Source organism: Hemicordylus capensis, chromosome 3 (genome assembly GCF_027244095.1).
Source record: "Hemicordylus capensis ecotype Gifberg chromosome 3, rHemCap1.1.pri, whole genome shotgun sequence".
Lineage (NCBI taxonomy): Eukaryota > Metazoa > Chordata > Lepidosauria > Squamata > Cordylidae > Hemicordylus > Hemicordylus capensis.
In genome coordinates this window covers 233,720,727-233,738,940 of record NC_069659.1, presented here as the reverse complement: position 1 = coordinate 233,738,940, position 18,214 = coordinate 233,720,727, and the positions used below count along the sequence as shown (strand labels likewise).

Genomic DNA, 18,214 nt, shown 5'->3' with positions numbered 1-18,214 from the left:
TAACACTGTCCAGACAGATGCATCAGAGATGTTCACCAAGTATGAGGGGCTGTCAGACACTCCTGCCCAGGTGCTGTCCAAGTCCCATGGACTCTCCAAATCCCATGGAGAGGTGGTCAATTCCTGTGGGGTGCCCCACATGGCTGCTTTAGACTTTGTGTTGGTCAGAAATCCAGAACCTGAGCCACAAACAGGCAGCAGGCAAGCAAACCCTCTGGAAACACAGAGAAATAGCCTCGTGGCTTTCTTCTGCAGTGAGTTATTTATTATTTATTTATGTATTTATTAGATTTGTATACCACCCTTACAAAATGGCTCAGGTTGCCCAGGTAGAGGGAATACACTGAAGCCATCTGGAACTCTATAGAAGGCAGTGGCATCGAATGGCTGGTCAAGACAACCTACATAGGAAGCTGCCATATACTGAGCCAGACCATAGGTCCATCTTGCTCAGTATTGTCTACACAGACTGGCAGCGGCTTCTCCAAGGTTGCAGGCAGGAATCTCTCTCAGCCCTATCTTGGAGATGCCAGGGAGGGAACTAAGAACCTAGATGCTCTTCCCAGAGCGGCTCCATCCCCTGAGGGGAATATAATCTTACAGCGCTCACACTTCTGGTCTCCCTTTCATATGCAACCAGGGTGAATCCTGCTTAGCTTAAAGGGACAAGTCATGCTTGCTACCACAAGACCAGCTCTCTTCCCGAACCTAATTCCAGAACCAAGTGCATTTTGGTCTGTGATGTTAGTATCCCAGCTTAAACTGCCTGCACTTCTTCCAACTGGCAGACCTGGTGGCAAGGAAGGTGATAAGGTGGACCCAAGCAAGAAGAATTAATGCCTTATCAGCGGTGGTTCAAGTCCCAGAGTGTTTGATAGGAGCTTATCAAGGTCTCTGAGGTACAGTCATCCTGGCCATAAGTAAAGGCATAGTCAATCTGGAAATTATGTGATAATAGGGTGCTGAAAGGTGGGTGGAAATGACTTGACTAGCAAGCCAGAGGTTGCCAGTTCGAATCTCCGCTGGTATGTTTCCCAGACTATGGGAAACACCGATATCGGGCAGCAGCGATATAGGAAGATGCTGAAAGGCATCATCTCAGACTGCGTGGGAGAGGGCAATGGTAAACCCCTCCTGTATTCTACCAAAGACAACCACAGGGCTCTGGGGGTGCCAGGAATCAACATCGACTCGACAGCACACTCTAGGGCACTGAAGCCTTGCCTTGCACACAGCCCATAGAGAAGTGGCACAGACATATGCTGGAGGATTCTGAGAACAAATGGAATAGCAAAGGGAAGCATGCACAATACAGCTAAGCTCCAGCATTTGGCAGCCAGATGTATATGCCTCTGAACAAGATGGTTGCTGTCATTTGGGTTATCTTGTGAGCCTTTAGGGCTGCATGTGACCCACCATTGTTTCTCTAAAACCCACATTTGCCTTCCAGTCAACTTGAGGCTTTTGTCCCACCGTTCTCCTTTTTCTTTTCCCCACAGGAAGTGCTTGAATTAGAAAGGACTCTTGGTGGCTATCTGTTGGAAGAACCCAAGCCCCTGCTGTTTAAGGACAGCTACCACAACCTGCGCCTCTCCATCCATGATATCCCTCATTCACTTTGGAGGAGCAAACTCCTAGCCAAGTACCAGGTGAGTGGCTGGGTGACCACCAACATACCGACAACTGAGGAGAGTGTCCCCATAGGTCCAAGAGCAAAGTTGCAATTGCTCATCCGAATGCTCCCTCCACCTCCAAAAACAAACACATTCAGCTTTTGGACAGCCACAGTTTCCTCTTCGGTGAGGTAGCAGTGCAAGCGGAATATGTCACTGAATTATCAGGGAGAAATAATTTAGTAAGGCTCCTGGCTTTGTGACTGCCTTTTCCTCTGCCACATCCATGCTCTTGCGGTCTGCATCAGCAGGCGTGGACGCTCTGGACTTCTTCTGTAGTATACAAATTGCTCAAGTGTGCCACTCTGATTCCCAAATCATCCTGTGGATGGATGACCTCAAGGAATCTTTGATCTGTTGTAGATGGCAGCCCTGTGGAAACAGCTCTGAATAGCAGCTAGGAATGACAGTGCTTTTCATAATGTCTGAACTGAACCTAGTACATGGACACACATGTAATTAAGCAGCAGTAGCTGAGCCTTCTCTAGATCAGGCATGCATAACTTGTGACCAGCAAGCTGAATGCTCTCTACTACCTGTGTATAGTGGTCCTCTTGTCTTTACTGCCTGCCTGGGTCTGCAGTGTCTACCTAAGTGGGTCTGCAAAACCCGCAGACTGCAATGCATGGCTGGTGTGCTATGTTTGACTTGAAGGTTTACAAGTTGTATGTGCTTGTTCTAGAGCAGGGGTGGGGAGCCTTGGCCCTCCAGCTGTTGTTGAACAACAACTCCCATCATCCCCAGCCACAATTATTGTGGCTGTGGATGGTGGGAGTTGTAGTTCAAGAACAGCTGGAGGGCCAAGGTTCCCCACCCCTGTTCTAGAGTATAGCCACACATTACAAATGAGCTGTCCTTTCATGTCTAAAGGCTTGCTGGTCAGTGTGATGATATCATGTTGTTCTGACTCGATGTCTTTTTTTTTGGTCTGCTGCAGGAAATCCCTTTCTATCATATCTGGAGTGGCAGCCAACGGGCACTGCACTGTACCTTCACGCTTGAGAGATACAGCCCAGTCTCCACAGAACTTACTTGCAAAATCTGTGTTCGGCAAGTGGAAGGGGAAGGGCAGATATTTCAGCTACACATTACACTTGGAGAGGTAAGTAAAGGGAACCTAGGCCGTAGAAGCAAGTGGGCTGTATCGTTGGTTAGCAGGAAAGAGCAGGATATTTAACAGTGACTCTGGAAGCCTCTCTCAGAGCCCAGAATGGACTGGCAAAATCTTTGCTGTCATATCAGTGGGGTGACTCTGGAGTTTAGTTTGAGCCCCCTTTCACCTCCATTACTTGAGAAGGGGCAGAGAAATGCATTTCCATTGATAACGCATCCTAGATAAGGTTATAGTCCTTATTACCTGGTTGCATCCCTTCCTGGGCACTTCACCCTGTTCTACAGGGATATGTACAATAGCATCTACTGTATCATATAGGAAGTTCCCTACTGAGGGGGACATAATCTTCCTTCCTTCCTTCCTTCCTTCCTTCCTTCCTTCCTTCCTTCCTTCTTGTGGTGTGGCCAGATCACAGATGCTGTTGGAAACATTTTTAAAAATCCAGGTCTGTTTTAATTTTAAACAGAAAAAACATTGCTGGTGGACCCCAGAATCTGTTTCAGGAGTGGCATTTGGCTCTAGAACCAGAATCCCCATTATAATCCTTTTGCCAGGGCTAAGTATTAATTAGCTGAAAAGGAGAGAGTTCCTTTGAATATGTGCAGAGTGGCTTTTCCTCTCTGGGTCTTCAAGTGTCTGAGATTAATGTCACCTGTGGACAGTACAAGTATTGTGCTTTGGATCAAATGTTTAATCTCAGGCTTCCTAAGCAATGGCATATTCCATTGCACTCTTGCTCCTTTTGAGATAGTGATAGCAAAGGAGTTAGAAATAGGCTGAGAAACTGCTTATGAAGACTAGTGACTATTAAACAGGCTGTGTTCTGATTTTGCCAGAAAAATTGGCTTTAGTCCTCAAGCCTGCTCGAGATATATTTGAATAATATGTGAGCTCTACTGTATCTGTGAGCCTATGGAAACTAAAAGAAGCATTGGGTAGGCCTGCCAGTGAGTAGAGGGCAAGTTCTGATGCTCTGCCATAACGCTTTGCCCAGTTATGACAGTGCTATGCCTACTAGCCCAGTTTCGTTGCCTTCTCCCTTCTCTGTGCCTGCCAAAGTGTTCTGAATTCTGTGCAATCCAATATTTTTCGTTAGAGTAAGACATGAAAAGCTGCTTCAGACGGGTTTGTGTATTTTTCATAGTTTTATTCTGAGTATAGAATTGGTGTTTCCTTTCTGCATAAGGCATTGTGCCATCTCTTTATGTCCCATCTTGCAGCATAGTGACTAATTCTGCAGCCCTTGGTACCTGCTGTGACTCTGCAAAACGCACTCTTGTTCAGTCATGCTTGCTGGTACTTGGAGGCTGATTCTCTCTGGGTTCACTGAAGCCGGAGAACAGGATGTCACCATGAAAGTTACCGAGGCTATTCACACGATGGGGCGAAATCAGGTTAGCAGAGGCTAGCCCGATTTCACCCCATCGTGTGAACCACCAGGCTCGGCTGCGAGCCCGGTGGTTCCTAGGCGGGTAACCTGCCTAACTACCCCTGCCCTAAAACCAGGTTTGTGGAGCGAGCGCTCCGCAAACCTGGTTTTAAAGATCGTGAGTAGCCACGGTGTGGCTCCGTGCCGCAGTTACTCATGAGTAGACCCCCCGGAGGGGAGGCGAAAAGCCGCCTTCCAGCTCCAGGGGTCTCCCCAGTATGCCCTGCACACTCACGCAGGGCATACTGGAGCTTCCGGGGGCCGTGCGGCCCCCGAGCTCCCCAGACCCCAGCAGCTCCAGAGCTGGCAGTCGTGTGGGCGGCCGATCCCACTCTGATCGTGAGCAGGGAGAGCGGGCTTAGTCTCACTGATCGTGAGACCCGGCTCACTGTTTTATTTTCTAGATGTGATATTTACCCTCCTCTTGCCTATTGTTTCTGTTTTTAATTGTCCATGCAGGCTGGGTTGCCTAATGCATGTTACTGAATGCTATCAGATTCTTTCTGTCTCTTTCACGGAGTGCCTCTATTAATTGGAGGTATTTTTGTTGCCCGCTGGTTGCAAGGAAATTCAGAAATTGCTATACACAGATGCCTGTCTGTGGTCTGGGACAGAAATAAGCAGATGCTGAATGGCAGCAAAGTGATAAAGTTAGAAAGGCAAGACTTAGGGTCAACTAGGCTGTCACCTAAATGCATTTTAGAGGCATGGTTACAACAATTTCAGATGAATCAGCCACCAAGGGGACTGATCCTGGTTGAGACTGTGGTGGGAGGTTAACTCTTTATCCTGCCACCATTTTTCTGTCAAAAATTACTCCCCCATGTTGCTGTTGCTGAACACACACCCCCTTTTTATTGTTTTAATGAATTCTTATTTTCATCAATTTCATATAATCCACTTTAGAGGTTTTATTGGTTAAAGGGCAAGTTAAATATGCTTATATTTGCATGCTTCCCCCCCCCCCCACCCGCCGACCCAAGTTCTTCTTTTCTTGGTCTATGACCGTAATAAAGATTGAGGCAAATCTCATGATCAGTGAGACCCGCCGGAGGGGGTTCTGCGGGGAGAGCGGGCTTAGCCCACTCTCCCCACAGATGATCAAGGTTGCAGCCCTGGGCGGCCAGACCAGCCACCCACACAACTGCCTGCTCTGTCATGGAGCCGGCGGGGATTGGGGGCCGTGCAGGCCCCGGAAGTTCCTGGATACCCCGCGCAAGTGCACGGGGCATGCTAGAGAGACCCTTGCAGCCTCCCCGCAGGGGTCTCCTCATGTGTTGCTGAGGAGCTGTTCCACGGCAATACACGATCGGAAAACCCAGGTTAGCGGAGCGCTCGCTCTGCTAACCTGGGCTAAGGGGAGGGGTATTTAAGCGGGTTACCCACTTTGGGGAACCAGGCTCGCCTGCAAGCCTGGTGGTTCCCACGGTCCGTGGAAAGCAGGCTAAACTCCCTTAGCCTGCTTTCCACTGATTGTGAGAATCGCCTCATTGATTGATTGAGTTCTTGTTTTCAGCAAATAAGCACTCTGGGGGCAAATCGTAGCTTTGGAGTATGATTTTCACCAGAAAAACTGCTTGAAGGGGAAAGAGTTAATCTCCCCCTCCACACACACTGTGGTGCCAGTCAGGATCACAGCTCCCTACCCGCAGTGGCTGCGATTTCCTGAAAAAAAGGGGCCTCCAGCCATAAGCATATCTGTTTAAAACACATCTAGGTGAACTTCTAGCTTGATCCTAAGACAATGTTCATGTGTGTAGCTCAAATAGTCTTCAGTGCTCCCTTACAGTATTTATCTGGAAGTCTGTGCATGGCTCAGTGGGAATCGATGGCAGAAGAGAGACATTTGTAATGTAAATGAATATTCCGGCCAATATAAGGTTAAGGTTTGCATTAGAAGCCCAAAAGTAAGTTTAAAGGGAAGGAGGAATGGTCACTGGAAAATGGTGAGTTTTTATGAGCCAGTTCATAAACCACATTTATGTGGCAACTGCAGCTGCCATGTGACAGCTTGACTGAGCTAAAGCATTGTCCATAGATGCACCTTTATCCCATGAATGTGGAAATGATCAATGGAGCCACAGGCTCATGACTCAAAGCTGCCACTTAATCTGATGGTGTCAATCAGCCTGCAAACCCTTTTTGTTTTCCAGAACTCCAATTCCTTTGATGCCTTGTGTTCCTACCCTGGCAGTGCCCTGACAACTCAGCTGGGGCCATATGCCTTCAAGATCCCTCTGTCCATACGACAGAAAATCTGCAACAGCCTTGATGCTCCCAACTCCAGAGGAAATGACTGGCGACTCCTTGCTCAGAAACTTTCCATGGATCGGTAGGTGATGTTTCAGTGCTTTGCTCTCAGGCATGCCAGCCAAAAAAGTCTGGTGTTTGCATTGATTTACTTGATATCTATAGATTGCCTTTTGATAAAAAATCCCCAGAAGGGCTAATGACAGTTTAAATATAAAATAAAGCCCAAATAATAAACAATGCAAGCTACTAAAATAAAAACAAGACATAAAACAGCAAATATATTTTTAATTTATTTGTTACATCTTTACACTGCCCTGTCTAATATCCCTGGACAGTTTTACAATCACTAAAACAAAATAGCAATTAGAACAGTTAAAAGCTTAAAGAAATTTACAATAATTTACAGTTTTAAAAAAACTGAAGGCCAAACTGAAAAAAAGGAGACTTAAGGGCTCTCTTGAAGGCCATTAATGTTGTTAAGCTTCGGATTTCTATGGGGAGCGCATTCTAAAGTTAAGGAGCGGCTACAGGGAAGGCCCAATCCCAAGTTGCCTCCAGATGAACCAGTGGCGGCTGAAGACGGACCTCTCCCGATGACCTTAATAGCCTTAAATATAAAGAACAAAGGCTAAGGTTCCACACGATTCAAAACCCTGTACCAACTAAGTACACTCCACATTAGATGTTTGTCTGAAAAGAAACATTTTGCTTCCCTGCAGATTTTATAAGGGGTTTCCAAGCAGGACTCTTTCAAGAAAGGCATTTAACAATGTTGATGCATGTGTTCTTCTTCAGGCAGAGGTGTTCAGAGCAGGAATAACATGAGGTAGAACTTGTTATAGGCCTCAGCAGTTGGTTGCTTTGTCAATTGCTGAATAATTGGAGTCTACTGGGAAGTTGATGAAGCAATAGAAGGAGTATTTAACACCAAGAGAGTAAGGACCAAGGAGTGGTTGCTGAGCTCTTGGGGCCTTGGATTAGATTTCACCCAAGCACAAAAATAAAATAAAAATGCCAGCCAGGAACCACCAGGGATAAGATAGGGCAGCCAAGAAACAATTGCTCTAGCCTTTTAATAGCTTTTAGCTTCACTCTGGTCTCCATGCATGTCAAGATCCATGCTGCCACTGAAATAACTCTCCTAAGGGGGACAAAAGGTTTCACACCAACAAGCTCTCTCTCCTTTTATTTCCTACATAGGTATCTGAATTTCTTTGCCACCAAAGCCAGCCCAACAGGAGTCATCCTGGACTTATGGGAAGCCCAGCACCAGGACGATGGGGATCTTAATACTCTGGCCAGTGCCTTGGAAGAGATGGGCAAGAGCGAGATGCTGGTTGTCATGGCAACGGAGGGGGACTGCTGATGCAGTTCTCAAGAAGATTCCCAGCAATGGCCGAGTAGAGGATGGAGTGAGAGAGAGGGAGAGAAAATGGAGGAAACAGCCCTTTTTTGAACCAATGAGGGAGATGATTGCGAAAAGGAAGCAGAACTATAGCTAAACTCTGAAGGGATCACACTGAGTTTCTTCTCCTTCTCACACTCCTCCCTCCTCAAATCACAATCAGCCTTAGAGATCCACATTGAGCAGTTTACAAGCAATCCAAGTGTTAAAAAGACTCCTTCCTTCTCCTCTTCACAGCCTCTGGAGTGAGGCACAAAAGCAATGTATCATTGCTAACCATGACCACAGCAGTGGTGGCCCCCAGCTGCTACTCCTGCATCACGTGGCTTATGAGGGCTGTTGGAATCTGGGTTGGGTTTTTTGCTTTCGTTTTGTTTGATTATTCTGGGCGGGTACTGATCTCCTCTCTTCCCACCCCTGCCTTGTTTGCCTACTTCTTCTTTACTGGCTTTTATGCTTTGAAGAGTCGAGTACAATCTAGAAAAGACTGCTTACTCCTGTCAAAAGCTTCAAACAGCTTAAGACAAAAAAAAAAAAGGAAAGGAAAGGAAAACAGTTTCTTAGGAAACGCAAGTAATTTATTATCCAGATCTTTGGATGAATCTTTTTTTAAAAAAAACAAATTAAGAATCTTTCATGTATGTGAGATCAAGAGTATCATGGCACTCAGAGAGAGGGAGAGAGATTGCAAGAGAGAGAGAATTTTATTAATCAGAATTAAACAAGATCAACTTGTTTACTAACCTGTGGAGCTTGTTGAGATAGGATTGGTAATGTGACCATAGCTTCATGTAGCCCTAAAAGAGCAAACTCCGTACTCTCTTTTAATATGTTGTTTTTCCATTTTTCTTTTCTGACTCTAGCAGAATGATTGCCAGAGAAGGGATAATTCTAAAAATCCATTCATGGAAGAACAAATCTGTTTCTGGAAATGAGGCTGAGGTGAATTTCTTTGAGGTTGAAAGAGCATGCAAGTACTTTGTGCTGCTTTCAGCTCCTCATCAAATAGCTAGTTCTGTGTCCACATATTTTTGATCAAATATCCACGGATATTTTCTCATGGTTTCCTCTTGGCTCTGTTTGCATCCGCTGTTGCTTCGTACAGCCAACTTGCCTGTGTTTGTAGCAGCACTTTAATCTCAGCAGAAGACAGCTCAGCAGAGGGAAAATTAAGCTGGTGCAGGATTAAGTCTTGGGCCAGAATCAAGAGAGCTCCATTAGGCATATTGAAAGGTTTGCCTATGCACAGCGGGACCTTTGATGGCAGGGTGGGGGGAGACAGCAGCCTCACACTGTACTACATACTGCTTTTGAAACTCCCTTGAATTTAGGGCATAGTACAGGGCTGTTCAACTTCAGCCCTCCTGCAGATGTTGGCCTACAATTCCAATACTCCCTGGTTATTGGCCGCTGTGGCTGGAGATTGTGAGAGTTGTACAAGTTCAAAAACAACTGGGGCGGGGGGGGGGGTCTAAGTTGAGCAGGCCTGACATAGTAACATAACTGCCTTATTTTGAGGCAGGCTGTTGGCCCATCTAGCTCAGTATTGTCTACTCTGACTGGCAGAGGCTCTCCCGGGTTTCAGGCAGGGGACTTTCCCAGCCCTACTTGGAAATGTCTGGGATTGAACCTTCTGCATGCAAAACAGATGCCTCTCCCACTAAGTTATGGCCCCATCCCCATCCTGTGATTCTCTAGGTTGTGGCCTTGAGACTTTTAAAGTGCACCTATATGAGAAAGAAACAGCAGAAGCCTTAAAATACAAGAGATTTCTACAATCTGGTCAGGGGCATCACTATAATTGAGCGAAAGGGTTCCAAGAACCCGGGGCCCCGAGATTTTGAGGGCCCCCCAGCTCCACCCCTCCCTATTTTCTTCATTATCTCCCTCACTTTGAGGGGCCGCCAGAGAGAGGAATGAACACGGCCCCCTCTCCCCTAGCTACACCCCTGAATCTGGTGTCTACACAATTCAGGGCAAGCTGAACTGTTAAAGAGGCCTTTTCTGTCACACTCGGCTATAATTTCAATGCCAGTGTAGGAATATGTCAGAAAGCAGATGCTGCAGTTGTAATGATTTTCAGTGTGAACTCAGGACAGACTGTTGATGTACTTTCCAGCTTCGACCAACTTACACCAGATACAACTATGTCTTTGAGAATAATGGTGAAGTTATTGGACAGAGTAGTGATCTTAAATTAACTGTGTTTAAAATCCATAGGGCCATCTCTACTATATTTTTGCAACTTAGATACTCTGAGGCAAGTTCTAGAACCCAAAGTATTTAGCAATCTACATTTATAGGTGGGAGGGTTTTTTTAAGCCATTTCCCACAATATATAAGAGATGTGTGTGCAGTGTGTTTACCCTGTATCCTCATGGAGAACACTGTAAAATGTATGCATCTCTTTGTCAAATGTTATAATGTTCAGTGAAGGGACACATGGTGGATACACTACAAACAAGTATATTTTGTGTATCATGTTGGGTTGCCCTTAGAACACAGAAATCAGTCTCCCTATTGGGGGAAAACGTATGAAGAGAAGGTGCTAGTATATTTGTTGTTACCATAGGTGTACAAATTGGGCATCTGATATGAGCATCCCCAATTAACAGGCAAACTGTCCCTTAAGAAGCATGTTACATGGGCACTTTGTTAGCAGATACCTAAGCCGGTTGACAAAATACATCCCAGAACATGCCACATGTTTTACTGGTGAATTCTACACCTTATCCAAAGAGCACTTTATTTCAGGATTTGGTTGTAGGAAGGTTATTTCAAGAGATATAGACAGATGCTACAGTAGGCATTCCCCCCCACCCTTCTTTCAAGTGGCACCTGCTAAGAAATGTCCCATTTCAGGTGCTGCACTACTCTTGTCACTCATGGGGATAATATGTTCACAAGGAGCTGTGTCTGTGTCAGTGTGCCATTTCAAGCAGCAAGCGGCTGCTCCTGCTCATGTGTAAATGTATTAGGTGTGGAGACATGCTCATGAAAGAACAATACTTGCCCCTCCCTTAACACTATTTTGAACCTGTACAGAGCATGTGTTAAGAGCAGTTAGGAACATGGGAAGCTGCCTTATACTGAGCCAGACCATTGGTCCATCTAGCTCAGTACTGTCTACACTGACTGGCAGCAGCTTCTTCAAAGTTTCAGGCGGGGGTTGTTCCTAGCCCTAGTTGGAGATGCCAGGAATTGAACCTGGGACCTTCTGCATGCAAAGCAGATGCTTTACCACTGAGCTACAGCCCCATTCCCAAAAGCGGCATACATGGGTCTTGCATCTAAGCACGAACCACACCGAGACTGGTTTAGCTTTAGCAAGGTGGCTATATAGTGTGCCCTGAGACAAATACAAATACGATGAATATTTCTATACCAGTTTTCAACAGAAGTCCCCAAAGCAGTTTATATAGATATAAATGAATAAACTGGCTCCCTGTCCCCAAAGGGCTCACCATCTAAAAAAGAGACATAAGATAGACACCAGCAACAGCCACTGGAGGGATGCTGTGCTGGAGATGGATAGGGCTCTGGGACCAGTTTCAGGGCAGAAAAGCAAACCCCAAATGAAAGAAGTGTACACATTGTACTGGTGCAGGCATACCTTTAGAATTCTGAATATCCTAGCTTTTTAACTTCTAGTCCTCACTAATTCCAGAGAGAAGTCTGTTAATGCCATGGCAAGAATACTCAGTGATCAAAAATCAGTGGGCAATTAAAACAAAATTGGAATTCAGTGGCTTGCTTTGAACTCTTATGATTTCCAAATCCCAGATATAATGACGTTTTCAAGGGCTGACTCATATTTTTTTAATATATATATATGAGCAACAATTTCTGAATATTATACTGTAGAATAAATATACCATGGCCACCAACTGTGATATTATTTATATTAATGAAAATATATGCAAAGTATGTACTCAGTTCTGCAGTTGCCTATCTAGAGATTTCTTACAAGTTTGAGAGTGGCAGTGTACATGCACAGACACCCCCTTCATTTCAGTTCCATGTATACACATTCCTTTGTCCCTGCATTTCATGATGTCTCAACCTGGAAATGTTGAGTGGCCAGGAAGCACATCCCTCCACCATCTGATAGCCAACTTTTAATCTTGGTTACAGATGTTGGGTGGCGGAGAGATGTGCAGGGTGAGGGTGGGGACCTGACATTTCTGGGTTCAGAAGTTACAAAATGCATGGAACTTCTGGCTCATGTTGGGAGTGCATGTTCACCTTACTTGCCACCGTTTTATGGGAAGCTACTCAGAACAAAAGCTAGATACGGTTCTGTAGGCCTGATCTCATTGAAATTCATGGGACCTAAATCACTGTAATTTAATTGAATCTACTTGCCCAACTTTTTCTGAATTTATTAAGAACATAAGAACAGCCTTGCTGGATAAGGCCCGTGACCGATCTAGTCCAGCATCCTGTTTCACACAGTGGCCCAACAGATGCCTCTGAGAAGCCCACAGGTAAGAGGTGAGAGCATGCCCTCTCTTTTGCTGTTGCTCCCCTGCAACTGGTATTTAGAGACTTCTTGCCTCTAAGCCTAGAGGCAGCCTATAGTCACCAGACTAGTAGCCATCTATATACCTGTTCTCCATGAATTTGTCTAAGCCCCTTTTAAAGCCATCCAGGCTCGTGACCATCACCACATCCCGTGGCAGAGAAGTCCATAGATTAATTATTCACTGTATGAAAAAATACTTCTTTTTGTTGATCCTAAATTTCCCAGCATTCAGTTTTATTAGATGACCCCTAGTTCTAATGTTGTGAAAGAGGGAGAAAAATTTCTCTGTCCACTCTCTCTACTCCATGCATAATTGTATACACTTCTATCATGTTTCCCCATAGTTGCCCCTTTTCCAAACTAAAAAGCCCCAGATGCTGTGGCCTTGCCTCATAAGAAAGATGTTCCAGGCCCCTGATCATCTTGGTTGCCTTCTTCTGCACCTCTTCAAGTTCTACAATGTCCTTCTTAAGATACGATGACCAGAACTGTACGTAGTACTCCAAATGTGGCCACACCATAGAATTGTATAAGGGCATTAGATTACTATTTTTATTTTCACTCCCCTTCCTAATGATTCCTTGCATGGAATTTGCCTTTTTCACAGCTGCCACACACTAAGTTGATACTTGCATTGAATTGTCCACCACGTCCCCAAGATCTCTCACCTGATCAGTCACTGACAGCTCAGACTCCACCTGTTTATATGTGAAGTTGGGTTTTTTTGCCCCAATATGCATCACTTTACACTTGCTTACATTAAACCACATTTGTCATTTTGTTGCCCACTCCCCCAGTTTGGAGAGCTTTTGGAGCTCCTTGCAATCTCTTTTGGATTTCATTGCCCTAAATAGTTTGAGTTATATAATTATAAAACTGATTCACTGGCTACATTTGAAGATTACATTACCCTAAAGTACTCTGGAATATACTCCGCTGTTCTAACATTTTAGAGGGGAGGAAATCTATGATAAAAAAATATTCAAGAAGTCTTGGCTCATTAACAGCAATAGTTAAATGTGAAAGTTGTTTAGCACTGAACCACAGGGCTCCATGTAAGATGCATTTTTATTTAACAGCTGAATTCACAATTTACAATTGAAAAGTAAATTAAATTTGCAGGTAATGGTAAATTGGAAGATTTTGAGAATCCTATTGTAGGAGGAGTGATAATATGGTAGCATCCATAATGATATTAAATGCAATCTAAAATCCAAAACTGATTTCCAATTTTATTTTTTAAAACATGACTGAATCCCATTGATTTCAAGTGATGATCCCAGGGCACTTAGGGTCCAGGTTTGCCTAATAAATCCCCCTAATGCATGAACTCATTTGGGACTAATAAAATTGGAGAAATATTATTGCAAAGCAAAAAAGAAAAAATAAACAGCAGGCAACTTTTGCTCAACAGTCGAAAACCACAGTGCTTAGATATAGGTTAAACTTAACATTACTAAAACTCTAAAAAGCAAGGCTCTGTTCAAAATTAATGATGACAAGGCCCTTCCCACAAGCTTACCAATCTAAACAGACACAAGGAAAAGGAAGGACAGTGTGGGTAAGGAAAGATGATGAAGGGAGAGAGAGACAAAGTTATAACATTGGTCATACTGTCATTATTACGTTCGTGTGAATTCACCTAGATATTGTGTGTGTGTTGTTTGGGGTGTATTAACTTACTACTGTATAGTCTATTGTCATTCCAAACAGTCTAGCCATAGGATTCCATAAGGGCGACAACTTTAACTAAAAGCTAATGGTGGGTGGTGTTAGGGTACTTTTTGCTTCCTTCTGTAATGTTTTGCAGTGCCTTATGGGGTTTTTTCCATTTCTTTATTACAAATGTTCTATTAGAGAACGATAATTTTCAATAAGTATCCATGAACAATACAAGCAACTCTTTCATAAGTGATAGTTTAAAATACCTTTTTTAAAAACTCAGTAGTTAGACCTGATTCTAAATTCCCTTATTGTATGCCAACATTATTTCAGGTAGAAAGAGAAATGCAACTTGAGTTATTTTTCCCCAGGAGGACCCACAATCAATTTCTGCAGATTTGCAAAGAAAGCACATGCAACTGAATCCATAGTCTGGGTTCCTCACACTTTTCTCGAGGTTTCTAGCCCTCATGATCACGGAGTCAGAATCAGCTGGCAGTGTTTGCTGAAACTGGAAACTGAGAGTGCTTGCATATAGATCCAGTGACTAAAAAACACATTTGAGTGGGGGTGGGGAAAACAGCATGTGGCTCTCTGCTTAAAAAATATCTGTTGCGCCACAGTTTGCCACTGTTACCTTTTGTATTTACCGGATCGTCCCACCCTAACTAAACTATATTTAGCACAGAACTACCATTGAGGAATACAGACTTCACAGGAAGAGGGGTAGTTCCTGCAGTAAGTGTCTAGTGCAAAAGCACCTGTATTACCTTACGTGTGTGTGTGTTTTTTTTTAATCTGTGTGCATTAGTCTTTGGTTATTTGTTATACTTCAGATGGTTGCAGATACTGTGTAGTTGCAGGGTATTTTCTTATCGTGTCGTCACTACCTCTTAAAATGATTGTCCTTTCCCGTAAGCATACTCTGGCGTCAAGAGCGGTGCTGCCTCATAATGCTGATACCATTGTTTCTAAACCCTCCCCACAAGGCTTTGTTTGTAGGCAATAACTTTAAACACTTGGCATAATGTGGCAAGCTTTGCACCAGAATTCAGCCACCATTGCCTCCTCCTCCTGAGACATGCTTGTGGGGAAAGAGAGGCTCTAAGGCCTAAGGAAAAGGGATACACACTCAGGGAGCTGATATGTGACAGGAGAGGATGTATTTACACAATAGCTTGGTAACCAGTATTTCCTCAGGATATAAACTTAGTTTGCTTGGCCTTTGACCTAGGAGGACTTTGGAAGCCAATTGCCACCTCATGTTCCTTATAGTAATAGCAAACACTTCATTCGAAAACCCAGGGAGTCAGAATTGTTTGTAGGCAATGCTGCTTAGCCAGAGATACTGGGATTATGGAACTGTTTTATGAACATCATTTATAGCACAAGAACAAATCAAATGCTATGTCCGTACTCTTAATTCAAAAAGACCTTTTCACTCCTTGAAGTCTAGATATCTACACGCAAGGAATAAAAGCAAATCTGTGTGGGGTTTTGTTGTTCAAATGCTGGGCCTGTTTCCACAGTGCAAACTTTCTTCCTTGGGCAAACAATAATTTTGGCCAATTTTGCAGACCTGTTCTCCAGCCTTTTGGAGTGTGTTCTGACTTTGTGTCCTTTGTAAAATTCAGAAATGCAGAACCCCACAGGCCAAACTGCATGCTTCTTCAAATTGTTTACACAAAGGTGATGCTCCTGTTGCAGCTCATAAAACTAAGGAGAAAAGTATCTGTGAGGCGAGAGATAGAAAAAGTCAGTATTTTTTTTAATGGCACTCCTTGTGACTTTGGATTTGAAGGCATTGGGTTTCTGAACTTGCAACTGAAAAAAATGTGGTTAAAGAACTAACCTGTGTGATACAGGGTTTGTATCTGTCTAGAGTCTGTATATTATATTCACTTATTAATGGATCATACTTCTTTTTCACATAGCAAAGGTCAGGGATCTTCATATGCAATAATATACTGATCTGGGTAAACATCCAGATGCTTGCAACCAAATGACATGTTTTTTGAAAGTTGCAGTTTTGTTTTTAGATGAAGTTGTTAGAGTGTGTGTGTCCTGTGTGGCAGTAAAAAAATGAACAATTATCTGTCAAAGATAGTTCCTATAGTTGTGTAACCACAAGGTATTTGGGAAGGATGGCAGGCATTTCCTTCCTCCAACGTAGCATCAGTTAAGAGCACATGTGAAGAAGACATTCCCCAGCCTCCATAGAATGCTGTTGCCTTAACTATAAAATATAGGATTTTTGTAACATCATTTCCAGCTCACTGGAAAATGTAAAAAGACTGATCCGCTTCTCAATAAAACAAATAGGAGAAATTCAATTTTATTTTAGAGGAAGTAAAAGGAGGCTCCAATCCTTAACCTGATCTTGTGGTGCAAGATGCAATGATTTATTGTGGGTTTGCACTTAGTGAATTAGGTTAAGGGGTCAGGTTAAAAACATTTAGAAACATAAGATTTTTAATGTCTGATTAAGTTTCACCTTCTGAAGAAATGGAGTGGTGTCCCTGGTATTGGTTTTAAATAACCTGCACTCAGATTCTAGGAACAGAGTGTCTTAAAGTATACACATCTCTCTCCTTCTCTCTTCCATGGTTGCTTCTCATGTTATGTTGTGCAAATGATTTTTTGGTCATAGCCATGTGGATCTGTGAATGCCTGAATTGGCCTTCACAAATGCTCAATGTTGTCAATTGCATTAACATGTCCCTGCAGTAATCCAGTGACAAATTCATGAGAGCTGATCACTTCATTTTAATGTCTGAATAAGTAGTATGTTCAGACCTTTTAAGGTCTGGTGTGCATGTTTAGCCCCTGCTTATTTTGTGTCTCATGTGGGCCAATATGAACATTCAATGGGAGGGGAGATATGAATGCGGCAAAGTCGTATGCCTAGCGATATTAATTCAAATTGACAGTTTGCATTGATCTGCCATGAAAATTCAAGAGAACATAACAAAAGGTGAGAAGTGACCATAGAGTGCCCTGTTAGAGAACTGTTGGGTATCTGCCTCAGTCTTTACTCACAGTGCATGTGTGCATTTGATACTGGCTGTGCAAATGTGTCCATTCAGGGGTGTGTGGGTGTGTGAGAGAGATTTCAGAATTAGAAAAGAATTGTGTGTGAGAGCGTGAGTATTCAGTATAAAATTAGGTGTGTGTCTGTGTGTATGGGGAGGAAAAGGGGTATCTGCTTTTCTGATCAGGGAGTGTGAAGAGTGTACCCTCTTTCTCTTTGCATCTCATTTAGAAGAGTGTATGTTGACAAAGCAGGGAGTCCTTTTGCTTTGCAAGCATCCTTTTCTCATCTGAGTGAAGGATGTGCCTGTCTTTCTCCCTCTGTCTCCTAAGGAACCCCCTATGCTCACAGACAGCTTTGTGGCATGGGCAGACGTTTCATCGTTTTGGTGAAAGCAGCCACCCTGTTTTTCCAGCTGTCCTTTGTTTTCCATTCTGTTTCCATATTTATACGTCCTGAGGATTTTGTCTAGAAGCATCCTCTAAACACACTTCTGTTTATTCTGTAAACTAAGAACTGTAAATAAGGTTTAGCATTCCTATTGTAACAAATTAATTTTTATGCAATAAATTATATTTCCTAGTCTAATAAAAAGTTTAAAATTAATACAAGTGAATGACTCATTATTGAACTCCGGGTGGACAGGAGACTCCTTGCTTTTAAAAAAAAAAGGTAAGAATGAGAACTTCACTTTCCTTTTTGGTGATGATGAGTTAATTGACCAACAGCACTGAAAGTTGGGAAATGAATGATTGGCTAGAATAGTTCTAGTACTTAGACATCATTGGCCATTTTTTTCATGCTGAATAATTATCAGAGTACTCCATTAGGTGGCAGCATTGCTCTTTCATCCTAGACCAGAATTTGGTATTTGATATGGCAAATGTATTACTCTGGTAGAATGAAAGAGATCCCTTCTATCACTCATATCTGATTAGAAGCCACAGCCGTGCATCTATCAAATATGTATTATATTACACAGCTACCTTGTAGCTTGATTAACATTGTGTTCTGACACATCTTCCAATACTGGACTATAGAGGCCAGGAAGGATGCTCCATTTCTCCCCCATCCCTTACAGTGCTGTTTGCTTTCCTAATGCAGATGGTTCAGCACCACCCG

At 43.4% G+C, this 18,214-nt stretch overlaps 1 protein-coding gene and 1 non-coding gene across 5 annotated transcripts in view; one reads left to right on the top strand and one right to left on the bottom strand.

Moving 5' to 3' along the window:
- The window catches only part of UNC5B (unc-5 netrin receptor B), a 239,099-nt gene extending 221,402 nt beyond the window's left edge, over positions 1 to 17,697 (top strand). For all 4 annotated transcript variants that reach the window (XM_053311249.1, XM_053311248.1, XM_053311250.1 and 1 more), the window contains 4 exons: positions 1,500 to 1,649; positions 2,611 to 2,775; positions 6,370 to 6,548; positions 7,670 to 17,697. In XM_053311249.1, coding sequence (XP_053167224.1) covers positions 1,500 to 1,649; positions 2,611 to 2,775; positions 6,370 to 6,548; positions 7,670 to 7,835 — 660 coding nt within the window. In that variant the 3' untranslated portion in view covers positions 7,836 to 17,697. The remainder of the gene's footprint in view (positions 1 to 1,499; positions 1,650 to 2,610; positions 2,776 to 6,369; positions 6,549 to 7,669) is intronic.
- On the bottom strand, positions 11,061 to 11,132 carry TRNAA-UGC (transfer RNA alanine (anticodon UGC)). The gene has a single exon. It is a non-coding gene; the product is annotated as a tRNA-Ala (tRNA).
- Positions 17,698 to 18,214: the final 517 nt, after the last annotated feature.